The 26129-nt window shown below is 38.1% G+C and overlaps 1 protein-coding gene across 8 annotated transcripts in view; it reads left to right on the top strand.

The window, feature by feature from the left end:
• The window catches only part of STK3 (serine/threonine kinase 3), a 305298-nt gene that overhangs the window by 80032 nt on the left and 199137 nt on the right, over positions 1–26129 (top strand). For 6 of the 8 annotated variants that reach the window (XM_006048776.4, XM_025265076.3, XM_044928556.2 and 3 more), the window contains exons 5-6: positions 6639–6803; positions 7310–7477. The exons of the other annotated variants lie outside the window; for them this stretch is intronic. In XM_006048776.4, coding sequence (XP_006048838.2) covers positions 6639–6803; positions 7310–7477 — 333 coding nt within the window. The remainder of the gene's footprint in view (positions 1–6638; positions 6804–7309; positions 7478–26129) is intronic. 8 annotated transcript variants of the gene reach the window in all.

The raw sequence follows: 26129 nt of genomic DNA, 5'->3' as shown, positions 1-26129 counted from the left end.
CATTTCTTGCATCCTCTCCATTTCTGAGATCCTGGATCATCTTCACTATCATTATTCTGAATTCTTTTTCTGGAAGGTTGCTTAGCCCCACTTCATTTAGTTGTTTTTCTGGGGTTTTATCTTGTCCCTTCATCTGGGACATAACTTTCTGCTTTTTCATGCTGATTAACTTTCTGTAATGTGGTTTTGTTTTAGCCGCTGTGGGACTGTGGTTCTTCTTGCTTCTTCTGTCTGCCTTCTGATGGAGGAGGCTAAGCGACTTGTGTAAGCTTCCTGATGGGAGGGGACTGATGGTGAGAAAAACTGGGAATTGCTTTGGTGGCCAGGGCCTTTGCTCAGTAAAGCTTTAATCCAATTATCTGCTGATGGGTGGGGTTGTGCTCCCTCCCTTGTAGTTGTTTGGCCTGAGGGGACCCAGCCCTGGGCTCTCTGGGCTCTATGGTAGAGTTAATGGTGACCTCCAAGAGGGATTATGCCAAGGGAGACCTTCCTGGACTACTGCTGCCAGTGCCCCTGTGCCTGGGGTGAGCCCCTGCCGACCCACGCCTCCAGAGGAGACCCTTCGGCACTAGCAGGTAGTTTTGATTCAGTGTTCTGTGGGATCACTGCCCCTTTCTTCTGCATCTTGGTGTGCCTAAGAGTTTGTTTGTGCCCTTCAAGACTGGAGTCTCTGTTTCCCCCTAGTCCTGTGAAAGTCCTATAATTAAATCCTGCTGGCCTTCAAGTTCAGATTCCCTGGGGATCCCCAGTCCCTTTGTTGGATCCCCAGGCGGGGAAGCTTGATGTGGGGTTCAGAACCTTCACAGTAGTGGGAGAACTTCTTTGGTGTTATTGTTCTTCAGTTTGTGGGTCACTCACCTGGCAGGTATGGGATTTGATTTCATTGTGATTGTACCCCTCCTATTGTCTCACTGGCTTCTTCTTTGTCTTTGGACATGGGGTTTCTTTTCTTGGTGGGTTCCAGCATCCTCCTGTCGATGGTTGTTCAACAGCTAGTGGTGATTTTGATGTTCTTGCCGGAGGAGATGAGTGCCCGTCTTTCTACTCTGCCATCTTGAACCAGAAGCCCCAGCATATTATTTTATATGCACAGATAATTATATAAAAAATATAGAATTTAGCTAAGAGTATCAGTTTCATTTTTAAAGAAATAAAATTCTTAATTTTGTATGAATTTTCAAAACCTCCCTTGAATTTGTTCTTACTAGTGTAAAAACATTAAGGCACTATGAGTATCTTAAAACAGCTTGTGCATGTGCCCTTGAGACATGCTGGTGGTGCATTTTTATCAAAACCATATACATGGTGACATATTAAATGTATCATATTATTATACTAATCATATGACTCTAGAAACAAAAGTAACCAGAGGACTTAAAGCCTATCAAAACCATCTTTTTGTTTTTGTACAATGGGATTCTTTTTAAATTTGCCAATGAATTCATACCAGTATTGAAACCAGATGTAGACTTCCGTCTTTTAATGTATTAGCTCAGCTATAAAGTCTTATTTCCATCTCTGATTACTGACTGTTTCATTCATGGTTTATTATCTCTTTCCTGCCCTCCTTTTTCTTTTTTTTTTAAACTAGAGTCTAAATATGATTCAAATGATTTTAAGATGACATTGCCCCATTTGTGTAGTGACAGAAATAAAAGTAAATCTGTATTGAATTGATGATAACCTAATTAAATCCACAAATGAAGTACTCTCAATAAAATTTTTCATTGGAAGGGATTCTTGACAGATACTACTAAAAGAAGTGTTAGTTGTGGTTTGAGTGTTTTTCATCTTAGAACTTAAATCCTACTTTACTTCTATAAAAGCAGATCTTCTCTCTTTTGTTTTTTTTTTTTTCTTTTCTTTCTATATATTTTCAATATAAAGCTTATGATTTTGAAATTTATCTGAACTGATGAAAAGTCATATTTATAGAAATAAAAAAGATATTACTTAAAATTTTTGGTTTTTCTCTGTTGCCAAATAGTAACCTAGTCACCTTTAGTAACTGATTTTGTTTGTATGTAAGTAAAATTTACGTTTAAAGATTGTTTGAAAACAAAACTCTCTTTAGGAAAATGACTGTCAACGAACTCCCTTACCCCTTCCCTCTAAATAGTGAGTATGTGTCCAAAGGATGTGAAATAAACATCTAGACCAAGGCCTACATCTGGGAAGGCCTACTTTCCTATTCTCCATTCAGTTCAGTTCAGTTTAGTTGCTCAGTCGTGTCCGACTCTTTGCGACCCCATGAATCGCAGCACGCCAGGCCTCCCTGTCCATCACCAACTCCCGGAGTTCACTCAGACTCACATCCATTGAGTCAGTGATGCCATTCTGCCATCTCATCCTCTGTCATCCCCTTCTCCTCTTGCCCCCAATGCCTCCCAGCATCAGAGTCTTTTCCAATGAGTCAACTCTTCTCAAGAGGTGGCCAAAGTACTGGACTTTCAGCTTTAGCATCATTCCTTCCAAAGAAATCCCAGGGCTGATCTTCAGAATGGACTGGTTGGATCTCCTTGCAGTCCAAGGGACTCTCAAGAGTCTTCTCCAACACCACAGTTCAAAAGCATCAATTCTTTGGCACTCAGCCTTCTTCACAGTCCAACTCTCACATCCATACATGACTACTGGAAAAACCATAGCCTTGACTAGACAGACCTTTGTTGACAAAGTAATGTCTCTGCTTTTGAATATGCTAGCTAGGTTGGTCATAACTTTTCTTCCAAGGAGTAAACGTCTTTTAATTTCATGGCTGCGGTCACCATCTGCAGTGATTTTGGAGCCCCCAAAAATAAAGTCTGACACTGTTTCCACTGTTTCCCCATCTATTTCCCATGAAGTGATGGGACTGGATGCCATGATCTTCGTTTTCTGAATGTTGAGTTTTAAGCCACCTTTTTCACTCTGACCCAAAATATATGTTGAGTGGTTTAAATGTTGAAATAGATATTATTCTTTTCCAAAGCGCATTTGCTACCCTTGATATTTAATAGAGACCAGATAAACATTTATTCTTCTAAATTTGTCAAGATTTACCTGAAATTTTTGCACTTAAGGCTGAAATTTGGCTGCCTTTACTCTTTGTTGAATACATACTTTAAATCTCATCTTTGGAACAAGCCTTGCTACTCTGTGCTTATATTGAGGCTAATTCATGCATTCATGTTTGTGTTAAACTCATATAAAAGACTCTATAACTGTAAATTAATTTAAAAAATTTAAGTCAACATGATGTCTCTGTGTTCTAGAAAATGTTTGTTTACTTGTTAATTGTTAAAATGATTTTTTTCAAGGGATACAAACCTTTCATTTTGTAATTGAAGTTAAAAGTCTTACAAGTGCAGATACCACATTTGAGCCTTAATATTCAAAGGGATTGTTAGAATAATACTGTACACAAATAATTTTAATTTAAGACATATCCGTGTACTATTAGAAAGATTGGCTATTGCATCTTTTTTTTTTTTTTTTTTTTTTGATTAGAGGGAAGATAGGAAATGAACCCCTAAAGTAGAGGGAGGGATTTATTACTGAATAGAGAAAAGCATAATGGGAAAGAGACTTCAGAAACTTCTTGTTTGCTTCAGCTCTGTCCTCTCCACCTTTATTAATTCAGGGCCAAATACTGGCTGTGGCCTCAGGTATTCTTGTAAACTTCATGAAAACTAGTACCGTCAGCTTCTTCACCACTGTATACCCAGCACCTTTAGCGGGACTTATACAAGACAGCCAGTGCAGTAGACACTTGTGGAAAGAACAGATGCCCAAATTAGTGTGAACGCCCAAATTAGTGAAAAATAAAAATGAATGCCCAAATTAGTCTTTTCTTAAGAAAAGACGATGAAGATCTTTTGTAATGTTATAGAATCATAGAGTTGGAATGAACCTTGAAAGTCATTGAGCAAAACCAGACAGTTCATGAATCAACTTACTATCTCTGGCAAGTCTTCTTTTAGTCTTTCTGTGGATTTGTCCAGTGGCAAATGCTTTACAGTGTTCAGTGCTTTACAGCACTGAAATCAGATTCATCCTGAGACCTAAGTATAGTAGGTCCATTTAATTTTGAACTTTCTCTAGTGTGGCTCTGAAATACAGGGTATAGGAGCAGAGACAACAAGCTAAGAAGTTAATGAAGGATTAGTTGAATTATAGGTTGGAAATAGTGGAATGCTAGGAGGATAAAAATTGAAATCTAGGTAACTGAAAAGGTCAGCATTGGAGTGACTAAACATGACACAGTTTTTTGGACTGGTACTGCTTTTGTAACAGCCCGAGCTCTTTAATCTTTATAGTAGGGACGTGGAATCGGCAGAGCGGAGAGAACCCGGGCCCGCATGACAGCACCCCCGCTTTGCATTCCTCTGCAGTGGTGTGGTGGCCCCTGTAGCACCCCTGCCTCTTACTCACCCACCGGGGCTGCAGACCACTAAGTTTAAAAGACTGGGACCATCAGATATGAATTTCTCTTCTCCTTTAGTAACTACAAGTCTGTACCCATTCATTCATTCTTTATCGATTGCTAACTGTATGCCATGTGTGGTTCCATCAGTGTATGCACTGATGCAGATACATCAGTGAACCAGACAAAGATCTCTGCTCTTTTGGACCCTTTTCTTAGTGCAGTACTGTTCAGTAGAAACCTAGCGTGGGCTGCGTATGTAATTCTAAACTTTCTAGTACCCACATTCAAAAAGAAAAAGCAGCAGGTGAGGTTAATTTTAATGTATTAAATATAGTTGGGGCCTCCCTGGTGGCTCAGACAGAAAAGAATCAGCCTGCAATGCAGGAGATGCATGTTCCCTGGGTTGGGAAGATCCCCTGCAGAGGGGATTGGCTGCCCACTCCAGTATTGTTGTCTGGAGAAATCCATGGACAGAGGAGCCTGGCATTATAGTCCATGGAGTCACAAAGACTTGGACCTGACTGAATGACAAACATTTTTTTCACTGATACTAATTTTATGTTATATAATATTAATAATATTAACACATTTTAAATATAATATAATTAGTATATAAATGTCATTTAACTGTGTAAGCAGTATGTACATTATTAGAGATACCTTACATTTCCTTTTTGGTACTAGGCCTTTAACTTTGGTATATTTTATATTTATAGCATATCTCAGTTGGATTAGCTATGTTTCAAATGCTGGAGAGCTACTGTGTTGAATAGTGCAGCTTCAGAATATAGTGCTTGCTCTCTGTGGACCATGAAGTCAGTCCATCTGGTCTGAGGTAGAGAATCAGTTCCTAAAAGTATTAGAATTTTCAAATAATCCAGACTCCTTATCCATGGCTTGCAAAGCTTTACGTGGTCTGTGCGGTACTTTTATGACAGTATATATTGGTGTTTTATGCAAATGTAAACCACCTGGCAATTTGCTTAGAAATTTTAACACAATAAAGGTTTTTTTAAATTGAGGGAAATTCATATAAGATTTACCATTTTAAAGGGGACAATTCCTTGTCATTAGTGCATTTACAATATTGTGTAATTACTACCCCTGTGTAGTTGCAAAATATTTTCATCACCTTGCTATCCTTTAAGCAGTTTCTCTCCATCCCACTTCTCCCTCTTGTCCCTGGCAGTCACCAGTCTGCTTTCTTTTTCTGTGGATTTGCCTATTCTTAATATTTCATATAAGTGGGATCATACAATACGTGCTTTCTGTTGTGTCTGGCTTCTTTCACTTAGCATAATGTTTTCAAGGTCCATCCACATTGCAGCACATGTCTGTACTTTATTCCTTTTCACGACTAAATAATATTCCATTGTTTGTGTATACCATAATTTGTTTATCCCTTCCTCTGTGATAGACATTTGGGTTGCCTTAGCCTTTTGGCCCTTGTGACTAGTGCTGCTGTGAACACTCATGTACATGTTTGTTTGAGAACCCGCATTTTACTTTTGTCAAATGGTGATAATCTGCTGCATAGGGTTGTTATAAAGGTAGATGAGCTAATGCACGTAGACCTGTTAGCACAATGCCTGGTACAGATAGTGCTGGCTCCGGTGCTGTCGGTACAGAAAGCCTTTACGTTTGCACCTCGCTCCTCCTTTTTCCTTCCCCTGATGGCCTGTTTTTGTGTTTCCGTTCTCCTAGTCTTTCTCTGACATTCTCCTTTCTGAGTTCTCATTATTAGAGTTGGAAGTCTAGAATCTGGGTGGGTTGAGAATGCCTCACTGGGAGGAGGAGTGGTTTTGGTGTCCATGCTTCGCGCAGGAGGCTCTTGGCAGCCCATCCCTCCGCATTTCCTCTGCTTTGTGCGGCACTCATGGTTTCCACTGTCAGCAGTAAAGTGAGGAGGCACCGCAGGGAAGGGTGTAGGACAGATAGCTGTCATATTGCCACCTCAGAGTTAGATGGCGTAGGGAAGAGTGATTTCTTAGGGTCATGATGATTCTTGGAATATGTTACGTGCTTAAGGAATGACATGGATAATTTTAAAGAAAGGAGAAATTGAATGATGACATTTTCTTGCATCAGAAAAAGAGGTTCTCGGTACTTGACCGTTTAGCCTTTTCCTAAAAGTTTAGTGATCTTTAGAAAGAAGTGCTTGTTAACAATGCTCTCTTGTAAGAGTTTAGTTGTCTCAGCATTTCAGTTGAGTTTTTAAAATATTTCTTTCCAGTTAACAGAAGATGAAATTGCAACCATTCTCAAATCTACTTTGAAAGGACTAGAATACTTACACTTTATGAGAAAAATACACAGAGATATAAAAGCTGGAAATATTCTCCTCAATACAGAAGGACATGCAAAATTGGCGGATTTTGGAGTTGCTGGTCAGTTAACGGTAAGTGTGATACTTTTGCTTGGTTTGTATTGTCCAGGTTCGAGTGTGACTAAACCTTGATAATATCTTTTGAGGGTTATGAAAAGAAATGCATAACTTCATTGCTTCAGGGAGAGGAAGCCATTATTTAGGTATTATTTAATTATTTTTTATTTACCATCTAAGAGACATTGGATGAATATGAAAGAATATATATTGCCATCAAAGTGCTTAAATATTTGGAAAGGAAAGCTACATTTGTTCATTTCTGTAGGTTTTATTGTTACAGTGCTATCTTTAATGAAGGGTAGTGGAGTTAAGTTACTTACAGACTCTTGGTTATTTCAGAATTCTAAATTCCTAAATATGTCATGTCACAACTGGCTGAAATTTTAGGAAAATAGTCAATTTCAGATCTGACCTGCAGTATTTGAGGGTTTCAGATATTTAGTTTAAGGAATACGTTGGCAAATACATTTCCTTAGTGTTTTTGTAGTTATAGTTATATCTATGTAATGTTCTTGCAGGATACAATGGCAAAACGCAATACTGTGATAGGAACTCCATTTTGGATGGCTCCTGAGGTCATTCAAGAAATAGGCTATAACTGTGTGGCTGACATCTGGTCCCTTGGCATTACTTCTATAGAAATGGCTGAAGGAAAACCTCCTTATGCTGATATACATCCGATGAGGGTAAGAAAATGATGGAAAATGTCAGTGTTAAAAGCGCTGCAGTTTTGTAGTGTGAGTGTAAATAAACATGGAGTAAAAAGATCATTTGAATTTGGATTCTGTGCAAAAATTAGTAAAATTATCTGTTAGGGATTAGTGACTGTTCATTTCTTTCCACCATCACATCCTTAACTGGGAGGAAAAGAAGTGAAGCCTGTATTTCTCTCTACAGCGGCTGTTTTTCTCCCCCCAAAGTATACCTGCTGAATTTCCCCATGATTTAAATAGAAGAAAGGGCTGGTAAATCCACTACATTATTCAGTTCCTCTTATTCTGAATGTAACAGTGGAGGCTTGGAAGAAATCCATTCTCTTCTACTTACCCTGCATATTGTACCTTTTTGTGTTTTTGTTTCTCTAGTTGAGCTAATATTAAAAAAGAATCCTGATTTCTAATATTGCTATGCATCTGTAAGTGAATTAAGCTTTTATTTTTAGTGTTCAGTGAGAAAATGGAATTCCTTTTATGAATATTATTTTATGCTTTTTGAACTCCTTTTCCATGATAAATTTTTGAGTCTGAAGTATATAGATTTCATATTCAAGTCTAATTGCCACTGCTTTAGAGGTTGTGATGAACAGTTTTTAAATTTATTAGTGTGTGAATCTCAATTCATTATAGATAAGTACATTTATCTTTGTAAACTTATTGCCCTCTAGTGGCTGTATTCAACTCAAGAAGAAAGGATGTAGGAATGAAGGCAGAAAGAAGGTGGAGGAGGGAGAGAGAGAGAATGTGTGTGTGTGTGTGTGTGTAAAGAAAAGAAGATGATTTCAGGGTAGATGGAGAAATGTGTGAAGTAAACAGATGGGAGGAAAAAGAATGCAGAATTGTAGAGTATTTGAAAAAGAAGAATAAATTAAAATTCTGATACTATAGTGCTAGTATGAATTGAACTTAAGGAGTGTAGATAATAATGTACTATACTGAAATATTTAAAAATCTGCCTGCCACTTTAAAGAGAACTCTTTGAGGAATGTAATTGTATATGATATGTGTCGTCTTCCTTGTACATATAAACTCTTGCTAAAGCGAAACAGAAAAATAGCATGAATTCTTTGAAAATATTGACATGAAATATAACTAGGTCAGCATAAAATGATCAATAAAATTCTCATTTCTTTTCTGATTATTAGATATCTTTGGTACTTTCAGCTAGAAAGTTTTTAGGGTGATCCTCAGCTAGATATATTTGAGTGTAAGTTAGTGAGCTTAACCAAAGTATCCAAGACAGCCTAGTTAAGTGCCATAGCTGGGATTTAACCCAGGACTTAAGAGTATTACTGTTCTGCTTCCTCCAGTATAAATCTTATTTTTTCCAACCAAACAGTTCCACATATTCACTTTGACCATGAGGTAGTCTCTTTAGCAGATAGCCAAGGATTTAAAAAATAAAGCACAGAGTAACTTCTCTCATTGCAAATTACGTGGCACTATGTCAGAACCAAGTATACTCCTAATCCAACATGATTTCTTTTTTTAAAAAATTTAAAAAATGTTTATATCCAGGTCTTAAGAATTGAAAACTTGAGTCAGTCATTTTTTAATTAAAAAAACAAAACAGGAATCCATGACCTCCTTCCTTCCTGCCCAATTAATAATAGAACCAAGTTGAGAAATTCTGGACGACTGGGCTTGGTTAGAGGTGCCGGTTAAGTCGTCCCCGCCCCCGGCACACCTGCACACGTTTCATCCCCCAGTTCCTGCTGTGCGTGCCTGGGTCGGCACCTGGCCCACCTCAGTGTGTGTGCTTGGGACTCTGCCCTCTGACATCGTATGGCCAGAAATTACAACTCAGTGACAAAGCTCAGGCTTCCCTTTTTCTCTCGCTTTTTACATAGTTAAATTTTGGCTTGAATGACACGTTCTGTGCTCAACAAATCTACTTTCTTAGTTTTCATTTTATCTTTTTTACCCCCATGGTAATTTCTTAGGGCCGTCCTAACATATTACCACAAATTTGGTGGCTTAAAACTATAGAACTTTATTCTCTTACAATTCTAGAGGCCAGCAATTTGAAATGAAGGTGTTGACAGAGCTTCAGTCCTTCCAGAAGCTCTAAAGGAGACTCCGTTTTCTGTCCCCTCCAGCTTTGGGGTGGCGGCTGCCAGCAATCCTTGGCATTCCTTGGGTTGTAGCTACATCTCTCCAGTCCCTGCCTGCCCCTTTTACATTACTCTCTCCTTTGTGAGTGTCTGCGTTTTCCTCTTCTGTCTGTCTCAGATTTTCCTCTGCCTTTTTCTTTAAAGGACAGATGTCATTGGATTTAGGGTCCACTCCAGTAATCCAGAACAATCTCCAACTGCAGGGATTTTTTTTTTTTCCAAATGAGATCCTGTTTAGAAGTTCTGAGTATTAGGATATAGACGTATCTTTTGGGGGCCACTCTTCAACCCACTATATCCTCTATAATCTGTTCCATTTTTTCAAATTATATGTATTTAAGATTAGAACAATTAATTTCAGGATCTATTTTCCTTGTTTTTTTTTCTCAAATTTTTAAAATTGTGGTAAAGTATTCATAAAAATGGTATCATTTTAACCATTTTTCAGTACACAATTCAGTGGCATTAAAGTACATTCACATCACATTGTCTACTACAGAAATTTTTATCATCCCAAACTAAAACTCTATACACATTAAAAAGTAACTCTATATTATCTCCTCCCCCAACACCTTATAACCATAATTCTCTCTGTTTCTATGAATTTGACTATTCTAAGCATCTCATATAAGTGAAATCATACAATATTTGTCCTTTTGTGTCTGGCTTCTTTCACTTAATATAATGTTTTCAAGGTTCATCCATTGTTGTAGCATATATCCAAATTCTTTTTTTAAGGCTGAATAATATTCCATTATATAAATACCACATTTTGTTTGACCATTCATCCATATTGGACACTTGAGTCGCTTCCACCTTTTGATTGTTGTGACTAGTGCTTCTATGAACATGGATGTACATTTATTCTCTGTGAGAGTCTGCTCTCAATTCCTTGGGTATATACCCAGAACTAGATTGCTGGGTCATATGGTAATTTTATGTTTAAATTTTTGAGGCACCTCTCTACTGTTTTTCATAGCATTGTGCTATTTTACATTCCCACCAGCAATACACAAAGATTCCAGTTTCTCCACATTCTTGCCAACACTTATTTTCTGTCTTTTGATAATAGACATCCTAATGAGAGTGAAGTGTTACTTAATGGTTTTGATTTACATTTCCCTAATAACTAGTGGTGTTGAGTATCTTTTCATGTACTTTTGTTCATTTGTGTATCTTCTTTGGAGAAGTGGCTATTCAGGTTATTTGCCATTTTAAAATTCGGTTGTTTTTTGTGTTGTTGAGTTTCTGGTCTCATTTTAATCAGCTTTTCTCTAGTTTGGTCTGCCTTTTTCTGTTTGCTGGCTGAAGTCTCCTAGCCCTTTGACTTTTTACTGCCTGTTTATTGTTCTTCCAGCTGTCCCCCATCACTTTCTGTATCCAATTGTAATACTCAATCTAAGTCCCTTTATAATTCTTTTGGGTAGAATCCTTGCAGTCCTTCCCTTGGGAGGTCTTTGAGTCAAAATGTATCTCAGATTTGCTATTCTACAAGTAGAGGATTGCTTATTTGTATATAATTGTTGTATTACTTTGCTTTGTGCAATAGATGTGTTCTAGGGATTTTGTGTAAATATTTAATAGTTGTAAATTAGAGTTTACATTTTGGGGATATTATTTTTTAAAAATAATTTTTATTGATTCCTTTAGTGATGAGAATAATGCTGTTGAAACTTATTTGCCATATAATTGTGTTTATTTTTTATCATGGACATATCCATTTTAGCAGTAATACAAAATTTAATCATTAATATTAACATATTTTTGATTTAGTGTTAATATTAAAATAGATGCCTGTTCTCATGTGGAGGCAGGAAGTCAACCTTTGGACCAGTTGGAGAATATATCTGGTTACCTACGTTGGTTATTTTGTGTCAGAGAAACTGAGTGTCACCTAAGTACGGATGTTGGATTTTTTGAAGACAAGACCCCTGGAATTTTCTTCTTATATTCTTTTACTTCTGTTTCCTGTTATTTCCTTCTGCATATATTCAGGGCGCAGTCATCGCGTCCCAGTCAGACTTTGAGGATGTAGTGGTAAGCAGTGCAGGTGTGTTTCCTGTTCTCTTGGAACTTCCACCCCAGTGATAACTTGCATTCTGATGTTAGAATTATTTTGCTTTCTGTGTGTGTGTATGGGGAGGAAGTACATATATATTCAGTTGTTTAGAATGTAAGACTGTACACTGTAACAACTTTTATTCATTTATATGTATATTACAAATCATAAAGGATCATATGCCTATATGATTTTTATTATTTTGGTGTTACATTGCTTGTTTTTCTCCTTTGAACTTATCCTCATCTTCCTTTTTTTTCCATTTCTCCCCAGTGCTGCCTTTACTTCCTTTGACTGTTCCCTATTTCCTAACAGTGTACATACATGAATGCTCATACGGTCCCTTTCGAACCTTGACTTTTCTTTCTGTATATACTCCATTTCTTCCCCCTATCTGTTCCCTACGTTTTTCTGGCTGATTATTTTAAGTGGTACCTTGATTCTCTTAACTATACTTTCAGATCAGAAATAGCTAAGGATCCGGAGGAGGGGGCAAATTGGATCATTGGAGAATTTCAGTACGACTTCCAGGACATGTGGTTTTTCACTCTATTTGAGAGTTAGAGTTGTTCTGCCCTGTGGTCCTAATACATGTGGGAGTACAAGGCGTTCCAGCCCCAAAATCGAGGATTAGAGTTTATTACATTGACAGTTTCAACATATTTCTGTCCAGTTGGAGTTATTATTCTTGAAGAGATGAATAAGCAGGGAAAACAAAATAAACAGATCTCAATTTCTCTTGGTTGAGTCTGCTGAGGTCACCCCGGAGGGTTTCACGGGAAAGACAAATTCCCACTGTTAATTTATAATCAAACCTTGCTGTTGATGTTGCCAGGTCCTCTGTAAATATGATTTTGGTAACTACTGAGGAAGCAATCATCATTTTCTCACTGACATACTAATTATGTGAATATGAATAGTGATATTGGAGACATATTTCCATTAAGTTTTACTTAGATAAAGAATTACACTAGAATCTATCTTTTAAAGATTTTAATGTGGGATACTAACAAAGGCAATATTTCTCTGTATTTGTGTGGGAGCATTTACAGGAGACAATTGAAGTTGATTTATTAATGATTGAAGGATGATTTATATTTCATACTTTTTTGACTGTGATCCTTAGTAAGAAATGTATTCCACACTGTGACATATTATGCACATGTGGGCATGCATGTGTGTGCACACAGTTGAAACAAAATATACATAAATAGTTTCCCAGGTAGCTTAGTGGTAAAGAATTCCGCCTGCCAATGCAGGAGCCACAGGTTTGATCCCTGGGTCTGGAAGATGGCAGAGGAAATAGCAACCTACCCAGTATTCCTGCTGAGATAATCCTGTGGACAGAGAAGCCTGGCGGGTTACAGACTGTGGGGTTGCAAAGAGTCAGACACAACTGAAGGGTCTGAGCACATAGCATGTTCACAACATAAACAGTACTTATCTATGTATGTCTATAATGGGTCCCATGTGAAATAAATTTTATCTTGTGAATTACTATTTGTGATCCACTCTGATTTCTATTCTATCACAGTCTTGTCTTCTGTTGTACTTCACCTTTTCATTAAAAAAAAAAAATGGTGGTTCAAATCAATTCAGTTGATTCTGTGACCCAGTATTGGTTTGTAACTTGAATTTTAAGGGCAAGAATCACTGTACCAACCTTTGGAAATCTGATTTCTTCCAATGCCATAATGCTTTCATTGTTGCCACATAGTAGTGGTGACCTGGTGTATGAGTCCTAAATCAATTCTGTTATCTGTAAATTAGTTATATTGGAGTACATCAAGGCTGTATATTGTTACCCTGCTTATTTAACTTATATACAGAGTATATCATGTGAAATGCCAGGCTGGATGAAGCACAAGCTGGAATCAAGATTGCTGGGAGAAATATCAATACCCTGAGATATGCAGATGACACCACCCTTATGGCAAAAAGCAAAGAAGAACTAAAGAGCCTCTTGATGAAAGTGAAAGAGGAGAGTGAAAAAGTTGGCTTAAAATTCAACATTCAGAAAACTAAGATCATAGCATCTGGTCCCATCACTTCATGGCAAATAGATGGAGAAACAGTGGAAACAGTGGCAGACTGTATTTTGTGGGCTCCCAAATCACTGCAGATGGTGACTGCAGCCATGAAATTAAAAGACTTCTGCTCCTTGGAAGGAATGCTATGACAAACCTAGACAGCATATTAGAAAGCAGAGACATACTTTGCTGACAAAGGTCTGTCTAGTCAAAGCTGTGGTTTTTCCAGTGGTCATGTATGGATATGAGAGTTGGACTATAAAGAAAGCTGAGCGCCGAAGAATTGATGCTTTTGAACTGTGGTGCTGGAGGAGACTTTTGAAAGTCCCTTGGACTGCAAGGAGATGCAACCAGTCCATCCTAAAGGAAATCAGTCCTGAATATTCATTGGAGGGATTGTGCTGAAGCTGAAGCACCAGTACTTTGGTCACGTGATGCAAAGAGCTGACTCATTAGAAAAGACCCTGATGCTGGGAAACATTGAATGCAGGAGGAGAAGGGGACAACAGAGAATGAGATGGTTGGATGCATCATTGACTTGATGGACGTGAGTTTAAGCAAGCTCCAGGAGATGGTGGAGGACAGAAAAGCCTGGTATGCTGCAGTTCACGGGGTCACAAAGAGTTGGACATGACTGAGCAACTGAATAGCAACAAATGGTCCATTTCACTAAATTGTTATGAAGATCATAGAAGACATTGTAAATGAGCAATATATATATAATATTAAATACTTTAGAAATATTAGGTGGCTTTATTAAGTTTTCAATCTCAAATTGAAATTGTAAATTAATTCAAGTTCTTTTAGAGGGTACCCTATTTGATAATATTTACTGTTGTCTTCTTGGCTTATTGAGTAGAGTTCGAGGTATTGGGAGCTTATACAGTGCCCAGGGGAGTTTATTGCCAGCTGGGGGAGATTGTTGAAAGCTTTTACGCCCTTGCTTATGGCTGCTGAGATGACTTCTGCAGCCTCTACTGGAAACAATATGGAAATAACGAGCCCACGAGGACAGAGAGACATGTGGACTCTCTTTTCTAACCTCAGGTCATACTGTGATATACAGATGTTTTCTACTTCATTTTCACTATACTCAGTAATGGAAACTGTGATTCACAAGAGAGTAGAATGAGTTTTTTCTGGAGCAGAGAATTCAGAGAGTCAGTGGACCCCCAGAATTGCATTTAAATATTGTTTTTTGGGCAGATGTCCAGCTTTTGGTGAGAAAGTTCACAGTTTTCATCAATGAAAATACAAGTTTCTTGATCCCCGAAGACCGAGAACTGTGGCTCTCAATAATAGTATTGGAGACCCTCAAGAGAGTTTCTTATTATATTGTATATTTAATATGTGGTTTTGTTCATTATTTACTTTATTACAGCATATCACTGTTCTGTGTTTTAATCTGGAACCAGGAACTATATATTCTTAGGACATCTGTGATTTCCCCCCAATCCCCCAAACTCTTGAACTTCTGGAAAGTTTAGTTTTATGTATGTCTAATTATTGTCTGAAGTTTCACTAATTTAAAAAAGAAGTCTTTTTTTTTCCCCCTCTGAATTCTTGCATCATCTTTTCTCTTGTCTTTCTTATGATTCTTTTAAACTTCCTATGTATCAATATCGCAGTGTTTATGCTGTTGTCTTATTTCTTCTACCAGATCTAAGTTTTAAATGCAGTGTATTTCGTCTTTGTGTGTCTAACTGAAAAGCAGAGTGACTTACATAAGAGCATCCAATAAATGTTTTTTGTGAATTTGTGCTCAAGTCCCTTTGCTATCTCAAAGATACTTCATGGTGTTAATATTGAAATCTAGCAAGCTGAGGTTCTTCTTTCTTATAATAATAATGTTGTACCTGTAGGTTAGAATAAGAGTCAGTGAAATAAATGAAAAATGAAAGTAAATACTAATTAAGTACAACTTGAAAGCCATTGCCAACATCCGCTGGATCATCGAAAAAGCAAGAGAGTCCAGAAAAACATCTATTTCTGCTTTATTGACTATGCCAAAGCCTTTGACTGTGTGGATCACAATAAACTGTGGAAAATTCTGAAAGAGATGGGAATACCAGACCACCTGACCTGCCTCTTGAGAAACCTATATGCAGGTCAGGAAGCAAGAGTTAGAACTGGACATGGAACAACAGACTGGTTCCAAATAGGAAAAGGAGTCCGTCAAGGTTGTATATTGTCACCCTGCTTATTTAACTTATATGCAGAGTACATCATGAGAAACGCTGGGCTGGAAGAAGCACAAGCTGGAATCAAGATTGCCGGGAGAAATATCAATAACCTCAGATATGCAGATGACACCACCCTTATGGCAGAAAGTGAAGAGGAACTAAAAAGCCTCTTGATGAAAGTGAAAGAGGAGAGTGAAAAAGTGGGCTTAAAGCTCAACATTCAGAAAACGAAGATCATGGCATCCGGTCCCATCACTTCATGGGAAATAGATGGGGAAACAGTGGAAACAGTGTCAGACTTTATTTTTGGGGGGCTCCAAAATCACTGCAGATGGTGGTTGCAGCCATGAAATTAAAAGACGCTTACTCCTTGGAAGGAAAGTTATGACCAACCTAGATAGCATATTCAAAAGCAGAGACATTACTTGGCCAACAAAGGTCCATCTAGTCAAGGCTATGGTTTTTCCTGTGGTCATGTATAGATGTGAGAGTTGGACTGTGAAGAAAGCTGAGCACTGAAGAATGGATGCTTTTGAACTGTGGTGTTGGAGAAGACTCTTCAGAGTCCCTTGGACTGCAAGGAGATCCAACCAGTCCATTCTAAAGGAGATCAGTCCTGGGTGTTCTTTGGAAGGAATGATGCTAAAGCTGAAAGTCCAGTACTTTGGCCACCTCATGCAAAGAGTTGACTCGTTGGAAAAGACTCTGATGCTGGGAGGGATTGGGGGCAGGAGGAGAAGGGGACGACAGAGGATGAGGTGTTTGGATGGCACTACCGACTCAATGGACACGAGTTTGAGTGAAGTCCGGGAATTGGTGATGGACAGGGAGGCCTGGCGTGCTGCGATTCATGGGGTTGTAAAGAGTCGGACACGACTGAGCGACTGGGCTGAAGTGAACTGAACTGAAAGCCATAGCGTTGTTCTTGACTTGACTTTTGAACTTTCACTAAGTGCAGTTAATTTAAAGTTTCCATTTTAAATTGCTTTAATTCATATATATAAATGTAAATATACACACACACATATTTGCTACTTTAGATCCTGTTAATATGTTGAAGGAGATCAGAAAGACTTAATGTTGGCCTCTGGACAGTAGCTTTGGTTTGCTAATGGTGATTCAGTCATCAACTCTCTTGAAAGTCTTAAAATCAATTGTATAGACTTACTATATTGATCCAACCAGTCCATCCTAAAGGAAATCAGTCCTGGCTGTTCATTGGAAGGACTGATATTGAAGCTGAAACTCCAGTACTTTGGCCACCTGATGTGAAGTGCTCACTCATTTGAAAAGACCCTGATGCTGGGAAAGATTGAGGGCAGGAGGAGAAGGGGATGACAGGGAATGAGATGGTTGGATGGCATCACCAACTCAATGGACATGGGTTTGGGTGAACTCGGGAGTTGGTGATGGACAGGGAGGCCTGGCGTGCTGCAGTTCATGGGGTTGCAAAGAGTCGGGCACAGCTGAGCGACTGAACTGAACTGAACTGAACTATATTGATCATTGTAAGTCTTGTTGTGTTTTGTTTTAAACGAGTCATAGAAACAGTTTAGGTTAACGTTTATTTTAGAAGACATAAATATCTAGGTGTTTTTGTATTAGGATATTGGGAGGTATCTGTGGGCAGGTGTTGACTCTACTTTCTTGTCTGTTGCACTTAAAAATTCATAATGTTTTTGGAGGAAATGCTGTCTGCAGCATATTGATGTTTGAAATCATGGCTGAATCAGACATATTTTAAAAAATGAAGACAGATAGAACATACCTGACTTAAAAACTATTTTAGCTAAATTCTTGCAGAGTAGAATTTTCAGCTGTCCTAGAGGAATATATTAAGTACAGATTATTTGTTTGATTATGTTAACTTAGTTTTCAGTAGAACTTTTACATAAATAGAATCATCTTCATTACATCTGGGATCGTTTAAATAGCATAATTACATGTAGTTGTGCTATGTAATGAAAGGTAAGGGATAAATGATCAGAGGTGACTTTATAAGCATTGCAGTAAGTGACTTATAAACTGAAGGTCACCGTTTTAATTGGAAGGTTTGTGAATCTCTTAAATTCTGTAATCAAATGAGTGATATCAAAGGAAGAAGTAATTTAACATAACAATTGTGGCTTATGCCGAACATATGTTCCTGTTAATAAGTTGCATTATAGTCTTTAAGGACTTGTATGCAGTTAGTACATTTTGGTTCATTTGATACCCGCAGTTTTTCTTAATTTTTATTAGTGAGTTGTTACAGTGGTTAACAAGAAATACACAGATTTAAGTTGCAATAGTTTTCCCAGGGTTATATGATCTAACTTCACAAGCTTCTTGGACATATGTAGATGCTTTTCTATTTTGCTTTAGTTATGACATACAATTGATACAGGCAAGCATGAAAGCTTGGGCAAATTTTCATTGCTTTTTCTGGATCTTGCTCAGGTTCTGTGGTATTTATGTAAAGCACAATTTTGTTACTTGGGAATGCATGTTGAAATTATCATGTGCACTATTTTGCTGTAGGCCCGTTGGCTCTGCCACAAAGGCAGCACACTGCCAGTAGGCCATTTCCTTGTCGGCTGCATTTACAGTTTAATAGAAATATTACATGACTTTTTAAACAAGTGTTTTGGCAGGGAGGAAATGGCAGATTCCTTACAAACAAGCATAGCTTCCTTTCCTTAACCACACTCCAGCTACTCAACAAATGGTACTTGGTTTCAAGTTTGGGGGGTTTGAGGGTAGAATGGGAAGTCAGGTTGAAACAGGAATGACACTGATATTTGCTATAAAATAGTTATGTATTTTTAACTGCTGGATCTTATTACTGTATAGTTTCAGTGAGTGACAACCAATGTATTTCTGAATTAGGGCTGAGGTTATTTTTATGCAGTTCACCTGGCTGGGTATATCTGGTTTTGATTGGTTGAAAAGGTCAGGACCACCACATAAGCTCTAAGATGTTAGTTTACTTTTTATAATTTTTTTTAAAATAGTTTTGGCTTTGCTGTGTATATTGGTATTCATGACATTTGTGTAAGCAGTACTTCTTTGGTATCAACTATAATTTTTATCTTGAAGAGTCACTTTGGGGTGTAGAGAATATGGAAAGAAGATTGGGTAGACTTGTTAGCACTGACGTACAACACGATGGATCCCTAGCACATCTTCTGTTCAGTTTGCTTTAGCTCACTATTACGTGTTTTGAATTGGGAAAGTCACGTTCGCAGGTTTTTTTTTTTTCTTGGATGTTATTCCATCTTATCCCGTTCTTATTTTATTTAGGTCTTTTAATCTTAAATCATTTGTAATTGTGGACAAAATACTGACCTCTTTAATTCTAAAGTATTTCATACTTTTGGGGACTCTAAAGAAAAGAAAAATTGCACTTTATTTTCAGCCTTGATTGTGGTCACATTTTACTTTCTAGTGTAGATCTGGCTTTTTCTTCTGTATGTGAAGAGAACAGTTTATAGTAGGTCTTTCCCCTTTTCTTTTCGTATTGCTTCTGACTTGTTAGCCAGCTTAGCTGGCAGCTGTAGTAAGTTATGTTGCTGTGGCGTGGTAGAGACTGGCATTGGGTGTGTTCTTACAGCCATCACAGCACTGGCTTTTGTTATTTTCCATGTTTCAGTTTGTTGGTAATGGACATATGGACATCATATGTTCCGCAGAGTACTGTACGAAGCCAATTTGAACTGTTTCCATTTGCCTCAAGTCCAATCATGATATTTATTTTTCCATGGCACTTACCCAGATTATCCATCCCTCCTGCTTAGCTGTGTCACTGCCACCATGGACTGCATTTCTTCTGATTGCCTCCAGTTTTTCACAGTATCTAATTGCCTATTCTGCCTTAGCTTTCTTTGCACAGCATTGATTGATGTTTATAAAATATCTCAAGATCTTTTAGATAACAGATACTCAGGTGCATAGAAGTATGATATTCAGCTTGTTTTTTGTTTATATATAAGGAATGTTTTTATATCCAGCCTCCTAGAGTGGAATTGAATATTCTAGTGGAAAACTTAGAAGAGTAACTTTGTCGTTTTAGCCAATATTGCTTATTTTTTAGTATCAACAATAACAGCAATGTGATCTCCCAGAGAACCTTTGATATAACAAATCACGTCATAATTTTATTGCTGAATTTTGAAGAGAAGATCCTAGAAGTTCCCTTTTAGGTTTAAGAAAATATGACTACATTATTGTTTGTTGAAGCTGTTCTTCAGCTCTTAGCCCTCTGTGAAGTCATTTTAGATACTGATTTTCAAAATATGAATAAATAAGTTGCACTCATAGCATGACTTTAGATGAGTCAGCTATTACTGTGACCCAAAAGCTTTGACTTTACACAGGAATGTATTTATTCTTTCATTCAGCAGTTATTTACTGAACACCTATTATGGCTAGGGAATGTTGTAGTTCTGAGGATGCAACAATAAAAAAAAAAAGTTGAGAATTTCTCTTTATTGAGCTTACATTTGAATGAGGGGGAGAGATAATGAAGAAGAGAAGTAAATACAACACCTTAGGATTTCTCTGGTGGCTCAGTGGTGAACAATCTACCTGGCTACGGTACAAGAGATGTAGGAGACATGGGTTCAATCCCTGGATTGGGAAGATCCTCTGGAGAAGGAATGGCAACCCACTCCAGTATCCTTGCCAGGGAAATCCCATGGACAGAGAAGCCTGGCAGGCAACAGTCCATGGGGTCACAAAAGAGTCAGACACAACTGAGCTATTAAACAACAGCAAAACTTTGTTAGTAATAAGTCCTACAGTAGAAAAAATAAAACAGGTAAGTGAGAAAGGAAATTTCAGTGATGGGGTAGGAAATTTCAGTGGTGGTTGATATACATTATTGGATTGCTAGTGAAGGCTTCATTGAAGAGATGACTCTTGAATGAAAACTTTTAAGAAAATGGATATCTGTGTACAAAATATACCACATAAAGGCGGCCAACTGCAGGTTCATTAGTCTTGAAGTGGGAGTGTGCCTGGTAACTCCAGGTCCAGATCATAGAGACTTGAAGGCTACAGTAAATACTTAGACTCTTATTCTGAATGAGATGAGAAGTCAGGGAGGATTTCTGAGAAGGGGAATGGCATGAGAATAGCCTGAGGGAGTTACAAGGGTAGAATCACAGAACTAGGAGACTTGAATGACCCACACAAGGGATGATTGGATTGGGGTGGTAAAAGCAGAGAAGAAAGTGAGAAATGGTATGTTTTTAAAAGTGGATTAATAGAATCTGTTGATAGATTAGGTGCATAAGAACACTGAGAGTGCTTTAAAGCCATTTGGTACAACTTTGGGACATGGTCTTGTTTTTCTGCTCTGCCAAAGTGTGAGGCACAAGATTGAATAGAGTGTAGAGTTTATTCTTCCAGGAAGCCCAGCTATAAATGTAACACATGTTTACTGTAGAAAGGAAAAATGAAAGTGAAGTCGCTCAGTCGTGTCAGACTCTTTGCCACCCCGTGGACTGTAGCCCACCAGGCTCCTCCATCCATGGGATTCTCCAGGCAAGAATACTGGAGTGGGTTGCCATTTCCTCCTCCAGGGGATGTTCCCGACCCAGGGATCGAACCCAGGTCTCCCGCATTGCAGGCAGATGCTTTAACCTCTGAGCCACCAGGGAAGCCCTCATAGAAAGGAAGGAAGAAGTAAAGACAGAAAGCAAAATATGAAGAAGAAAAGAAAAATCACTTATACTTGTCTGCCTAGAGATTCACAGTTAACATTTAGATGTATGGTATTCTTCTGCTTTGCATGTAGATCATGCCCATGAGAAACATACTGTTTTTTAACCAAAATTGGAATCATGAGATTGTGTTGTTTTGTAATTTTTGTTTTTCATTTAGCACTATATCTTAGAAGTGTCCCCATATTCTTAAGTGTTTTGAGCTTTAAAATGTTTAGAAAATTGCTTACATGAAATAATCTTAGTTTACTTTTATGATAAAAAGCTTTAAAATGAGTCGTTTTTCTTTTTTATGAAACTTGTGAAAATTGTAAAGCACTCTATAATTCAAAGAATCTTTCAGTAAAAAAAAATAATAATAAATTTAAAAAAGGACTCATTGATAGTCAACAGTCCTAAAGCGTGCAAAAATGTCTTGGTTTTAATATTTGCTATTAATAAATTATTATCCATTAATTATATAAATTATACTTTTAAAGGACTTCCCAGGTGGTACTAGTGGTAATGAACCCACCTGCCAATGTGGGAGATGTAAGATACATGGGTTTGATCCCTGGGTTGGGAAGATCCCCTGGAGAAGGTCATGGCAGCCCACTGCAGTATTCATGCTATGGGCATAACTGAATCACTTAGCCGTACATCTGTACTGACACATCATTGTTAATCAACTAACTATAATGAAAAAAGGATTCATTGCTAGTCAGCAGTCCCAAAGTGTGCAAAAATGTCTTGGCTTTAATATTTAATACCAATAAATTATTATTTAATATTAATAATTAATATTAATAAATTATTATCTGTTAGTTATCATAAATTATACTTTTAAAGACTATAAATATTCTGACAACTTTTAAAGTAAGGTATAACATCGGCTTTCTATGGATTTCATTTTTTATTTCTATATGAAAGTTTTAAACGCTCTTCTAGAGGAAATTATTATTTTTGACCTTTAAGAAACTGATATTTATATTACATTGCCATTTATACATCCTATCCTTAACTCTGTATCAAGTAAGCAGGCTTAACCAGCTGAATGATTGCATCAAGCCTAAATAATTAACCATATCAGAAAACAGGCAATTAATAATGACCAGATTGTTAGATACTTCCTTCTAGCGGTACAGTCATTTAAAAAAGAAAACATTCCAAATGTTTTTTTCATTTAAAATGTATTTTACCTGCCAAAAAATACAAATGTGGTTTTCTTAACCTTGAACGCTGAGATATGCATGTGCAATAGAGAAGCATTCCTCTTTTGCCAGCTAATTAGCTTTTGGCATAAGTATAATTGTTCTTCAACTACCTGACTTCTTCTAGTATCCTTTGTGCTGATGGTATTCTGCATTTATAAAATAACTTTGCAAAATTTCAAAAAGAAAGCTTCTGAAAAGTTCTTAGGAGAGAAGGAAAAAATGATGAAGGACAGAATAACAGTCCTCCTGTTTGGGGGTTAGGAGGAGGGAGGTGAAAGGGATGCCAGAGACTCAGAATAATTTGGCAAATATGGTGTTTCAGGCAAGGGAGAGATGAGTTTTAAGAAGAAAGTGATTGATGACTTTTTATCAGTGTTTGTCTTTTTTTCCTTTAGATTGGGTAGTATGAAGAGATTCTCAGATTGGAAGTCATGGTTAACTTTCAGGAGTGTAATTTATCTGAGTGGCAGGGCAGAAGCCAATTCCCGAGGGATCAAGGAATGAAGAGGGATAGAGGACTAGGAACAGTACCAGTAGAATCTATTTTAGCTTATTTGGCAACCAAGAGGAGGGGAGAAGTTGGGAAACTAGTTTAGAGGCATCAGAGTTGAGGAAAGATTTTAATAGGATGAGAGGACTTAATCTGATTTTAGAATGAGATGAAGGATACAGGGAGAGGATTAAAGATGTAGGGAGTAGGGCCAAAGATGGCAATCAGGGAAACAAGGCCCTAGTCAAAGAAAGAGGGGATGTGGTTGAAGGTGAAAGTGCAGTCCTTAGCTTGGGGAAAACGAATCTAAAGTATTAAAGCACGCTCATGCTTGCATGTAACAAAATGCAAGTGCTGCGTTTTAAGAACCCATCCCTGACTGCTGCAATAGCAATATACAGCATTCTGTAGGGACACTTGATGTGGCTCAGCTGGTAAAAAATCTGCCTGCAATGCCGGAGACCTGGGTTTGATCCCTGGGTTGGGAAGATCCCCTGGAGAAGGAAAAGGCTACCCATTCCAGTATTCTGGCCTGGAGAATTCCATGGACTTTATAGTCCATGGGGTCGCAAAGAGTCGGACACGACTGAGCGACTCTCACTCGCTCACTCACTGATATGGTCGCCCGGCTTAGTCAGGGCCACTAGGTTGAAGGGCAGCAATTCTTTTGGTAGGCAGTGCTTCGTTTAGGCGGAGAAGGCAATGGCACCCCACTCCAGTACTCTTGCCTGGAAAACCCCATGGACGGAGGAGCCTGGTAGGCTGCAGTCCATGGGGTCGCTAAGAGTCAGACACCACTGAGCGACTTCACTTTCACGCATTGGAGAAGGAAATGGCAACCCATTCCAGTGTTCTTGCCTGGAGAATCCCAGGGACGGGGGAGCCTGGTAGGCTGCTGTCTATGGGGTCGCCCAGAGTTGGACACGACTGAAGCGACTTAGCAGCAGCAGCAGCAGCAGCTTCATTTAGGAGGCTGGTTAGCTGTAGTTGCTTACAAAGTATTCAGAAGCTTCTCAGTAACTGTATTCTGACCTGCTCTAAAAATGATTAATTAAGACTGAAACTAATTACTCAAAGACTTCACCAAACTTTTAAAAAACAGTTGTTGGAAAACACACATAACATAAAATTTCCCATTTTAACCATTTTTTGTTGTTGTTGTTTATTTATTTTATTTTTTAAATTTTATTTTATTTTTAAACTTTACAATATTGTATTAGTTTTGCCAAATATCGAAATGGATCCGCCGCAGGTATACATGTGTTCCCCATCCTGAACCCTCCTCCCTCCTCCCTCCCCATACCAATATAGTGAAAATGAGTATACTACCCAAAGCAATTTATAGATTCATTGCAATCCCTGTCAAGCTACCAACGGTATTCTTCACAGAGCTAGAACAAATAATTTCACAATTTGTATGGAAATACATTTTAACCATTTTTGAGTGTATAGTTCAATGATGTACGTAGTATTTATTGAAAAAATCTGCATATGCATGGACCTGTGCCATTCAGCTCATGTTTAAATGTCAGCTGTGCCTTTACGTTGTTGTACAGCCTTCACCACCACCTGTTTCCGGAACTGTAACGTTTTTTTCATTTTTTTAATTATGATAAAATATGTGCAACATAAATTCTACCATTTAGCCATTTTAAAGTGGCACTGAATACATTCACATTGTTCTGCAGTATCACTGCTGTTCATCCTAGCTCTTTTTCAACATCTCACATTGAAACTTTGTACTTATTAAGCAATAATTCTTTATTAATCCCTCATCCCATCTCTAATCACCATTCTTCTTGTTTCTATAAATTTGACACATTCTAAGCACCTCAAAAATCACTGCAGACAGTGACTACAGCCATGAAATTAAAAAGACACTTGCTCCTTGGGAGAAAAGTTATGACCAACCTAGACAGAATATTAAAAAGCAGAGGCATTACTTTGCCAACAAAGGTCCGTCTAGTCAAAGCTATGGTTTTTCCAGTAGTCATGTATGGATGTGAGAGTTGGACTATAAAGGAAGCTGAGCGCTGAAGAATTGATGCTTTTGAACTGTGATGTTGGAGAAGACTCTTGGGAGTCCCTTGGACTGCAAGGAGATCCAACCAGTCCATCCTAAAGGAGATCAGCCCTGAGTGTTCATTGGAAGGACTGATGCTGAAGCTGAAACTCCAGTAGTTTGGCCACCTAATGTGGAAGGCTGACTCATTTGAAAAGACCCTGATGCTGGGAAAGATTGAAGGCGGGAGGAGAAGGGGATGACAGAGGATGAGATGGTTGGTTTGCATCACCGACTCAATGGGCATGTGTTTGAGTGGACTCCAGGAGTTGGTGATGGACAGGGAAGGCTGGCATGCTGCAGTCCATGGGGTCACAAAGAGTTGGGACCAACTGAGTGACTGAACTGAACTAACTAGACTGAAGCATCTCATAGTAAGTGGAATCATGTAATATTGTCCTTTTTTGTCTGACTTCTGTACTTAGCATGTCTTCAGAGTTCATCCATATTGTTGTTGTTCAGTTGCTAAGTCATGTTCAAGTCTTTGTGACCTCATGAACTGTAGCACATCAGGCTTCCCTGTCCTTCACTATCCCCGGGGAGTTTGTTCAAACTCATATTCATTGAGTCAGTGATGCTATCCAACCATCTCATCCTCTGTCACCACTTCTTCTCTTGCCCTCAATCTTTCCCAGCATGAGGGTCTTTTCCAATGAGTCAGTTCTTCGCATCAGGTGGCCAGACTATTGATTGGAGCCTCAGCTTCAGCTTCAGTCCTTCCAATGAATATTCAGGATTGATTTCTTTTAGGACTGACTGGCTTGATCTTGTTGTCCACGGGACTCT

This window comes from Bubalus bubalis, chromosome 15 (genome assembly GCF_019923935.1).
Source record: "Bubalus bubalis isolate 160015118507 breed Murrah chromosome 15, NDDB_SH_1, whole genome shotgun sequence".
In the NCBI taxonomy this organism is placed as follows: domain Eukaryota; kingdom Metazoa; phylum Chordata; class Mammalia; order Artiodactyla; family Bovidae; genus Bubalus; species Bubalus bubalis.
This window is presented reverse-complemented; position numbering and strand designations above follow the sequence as displayed.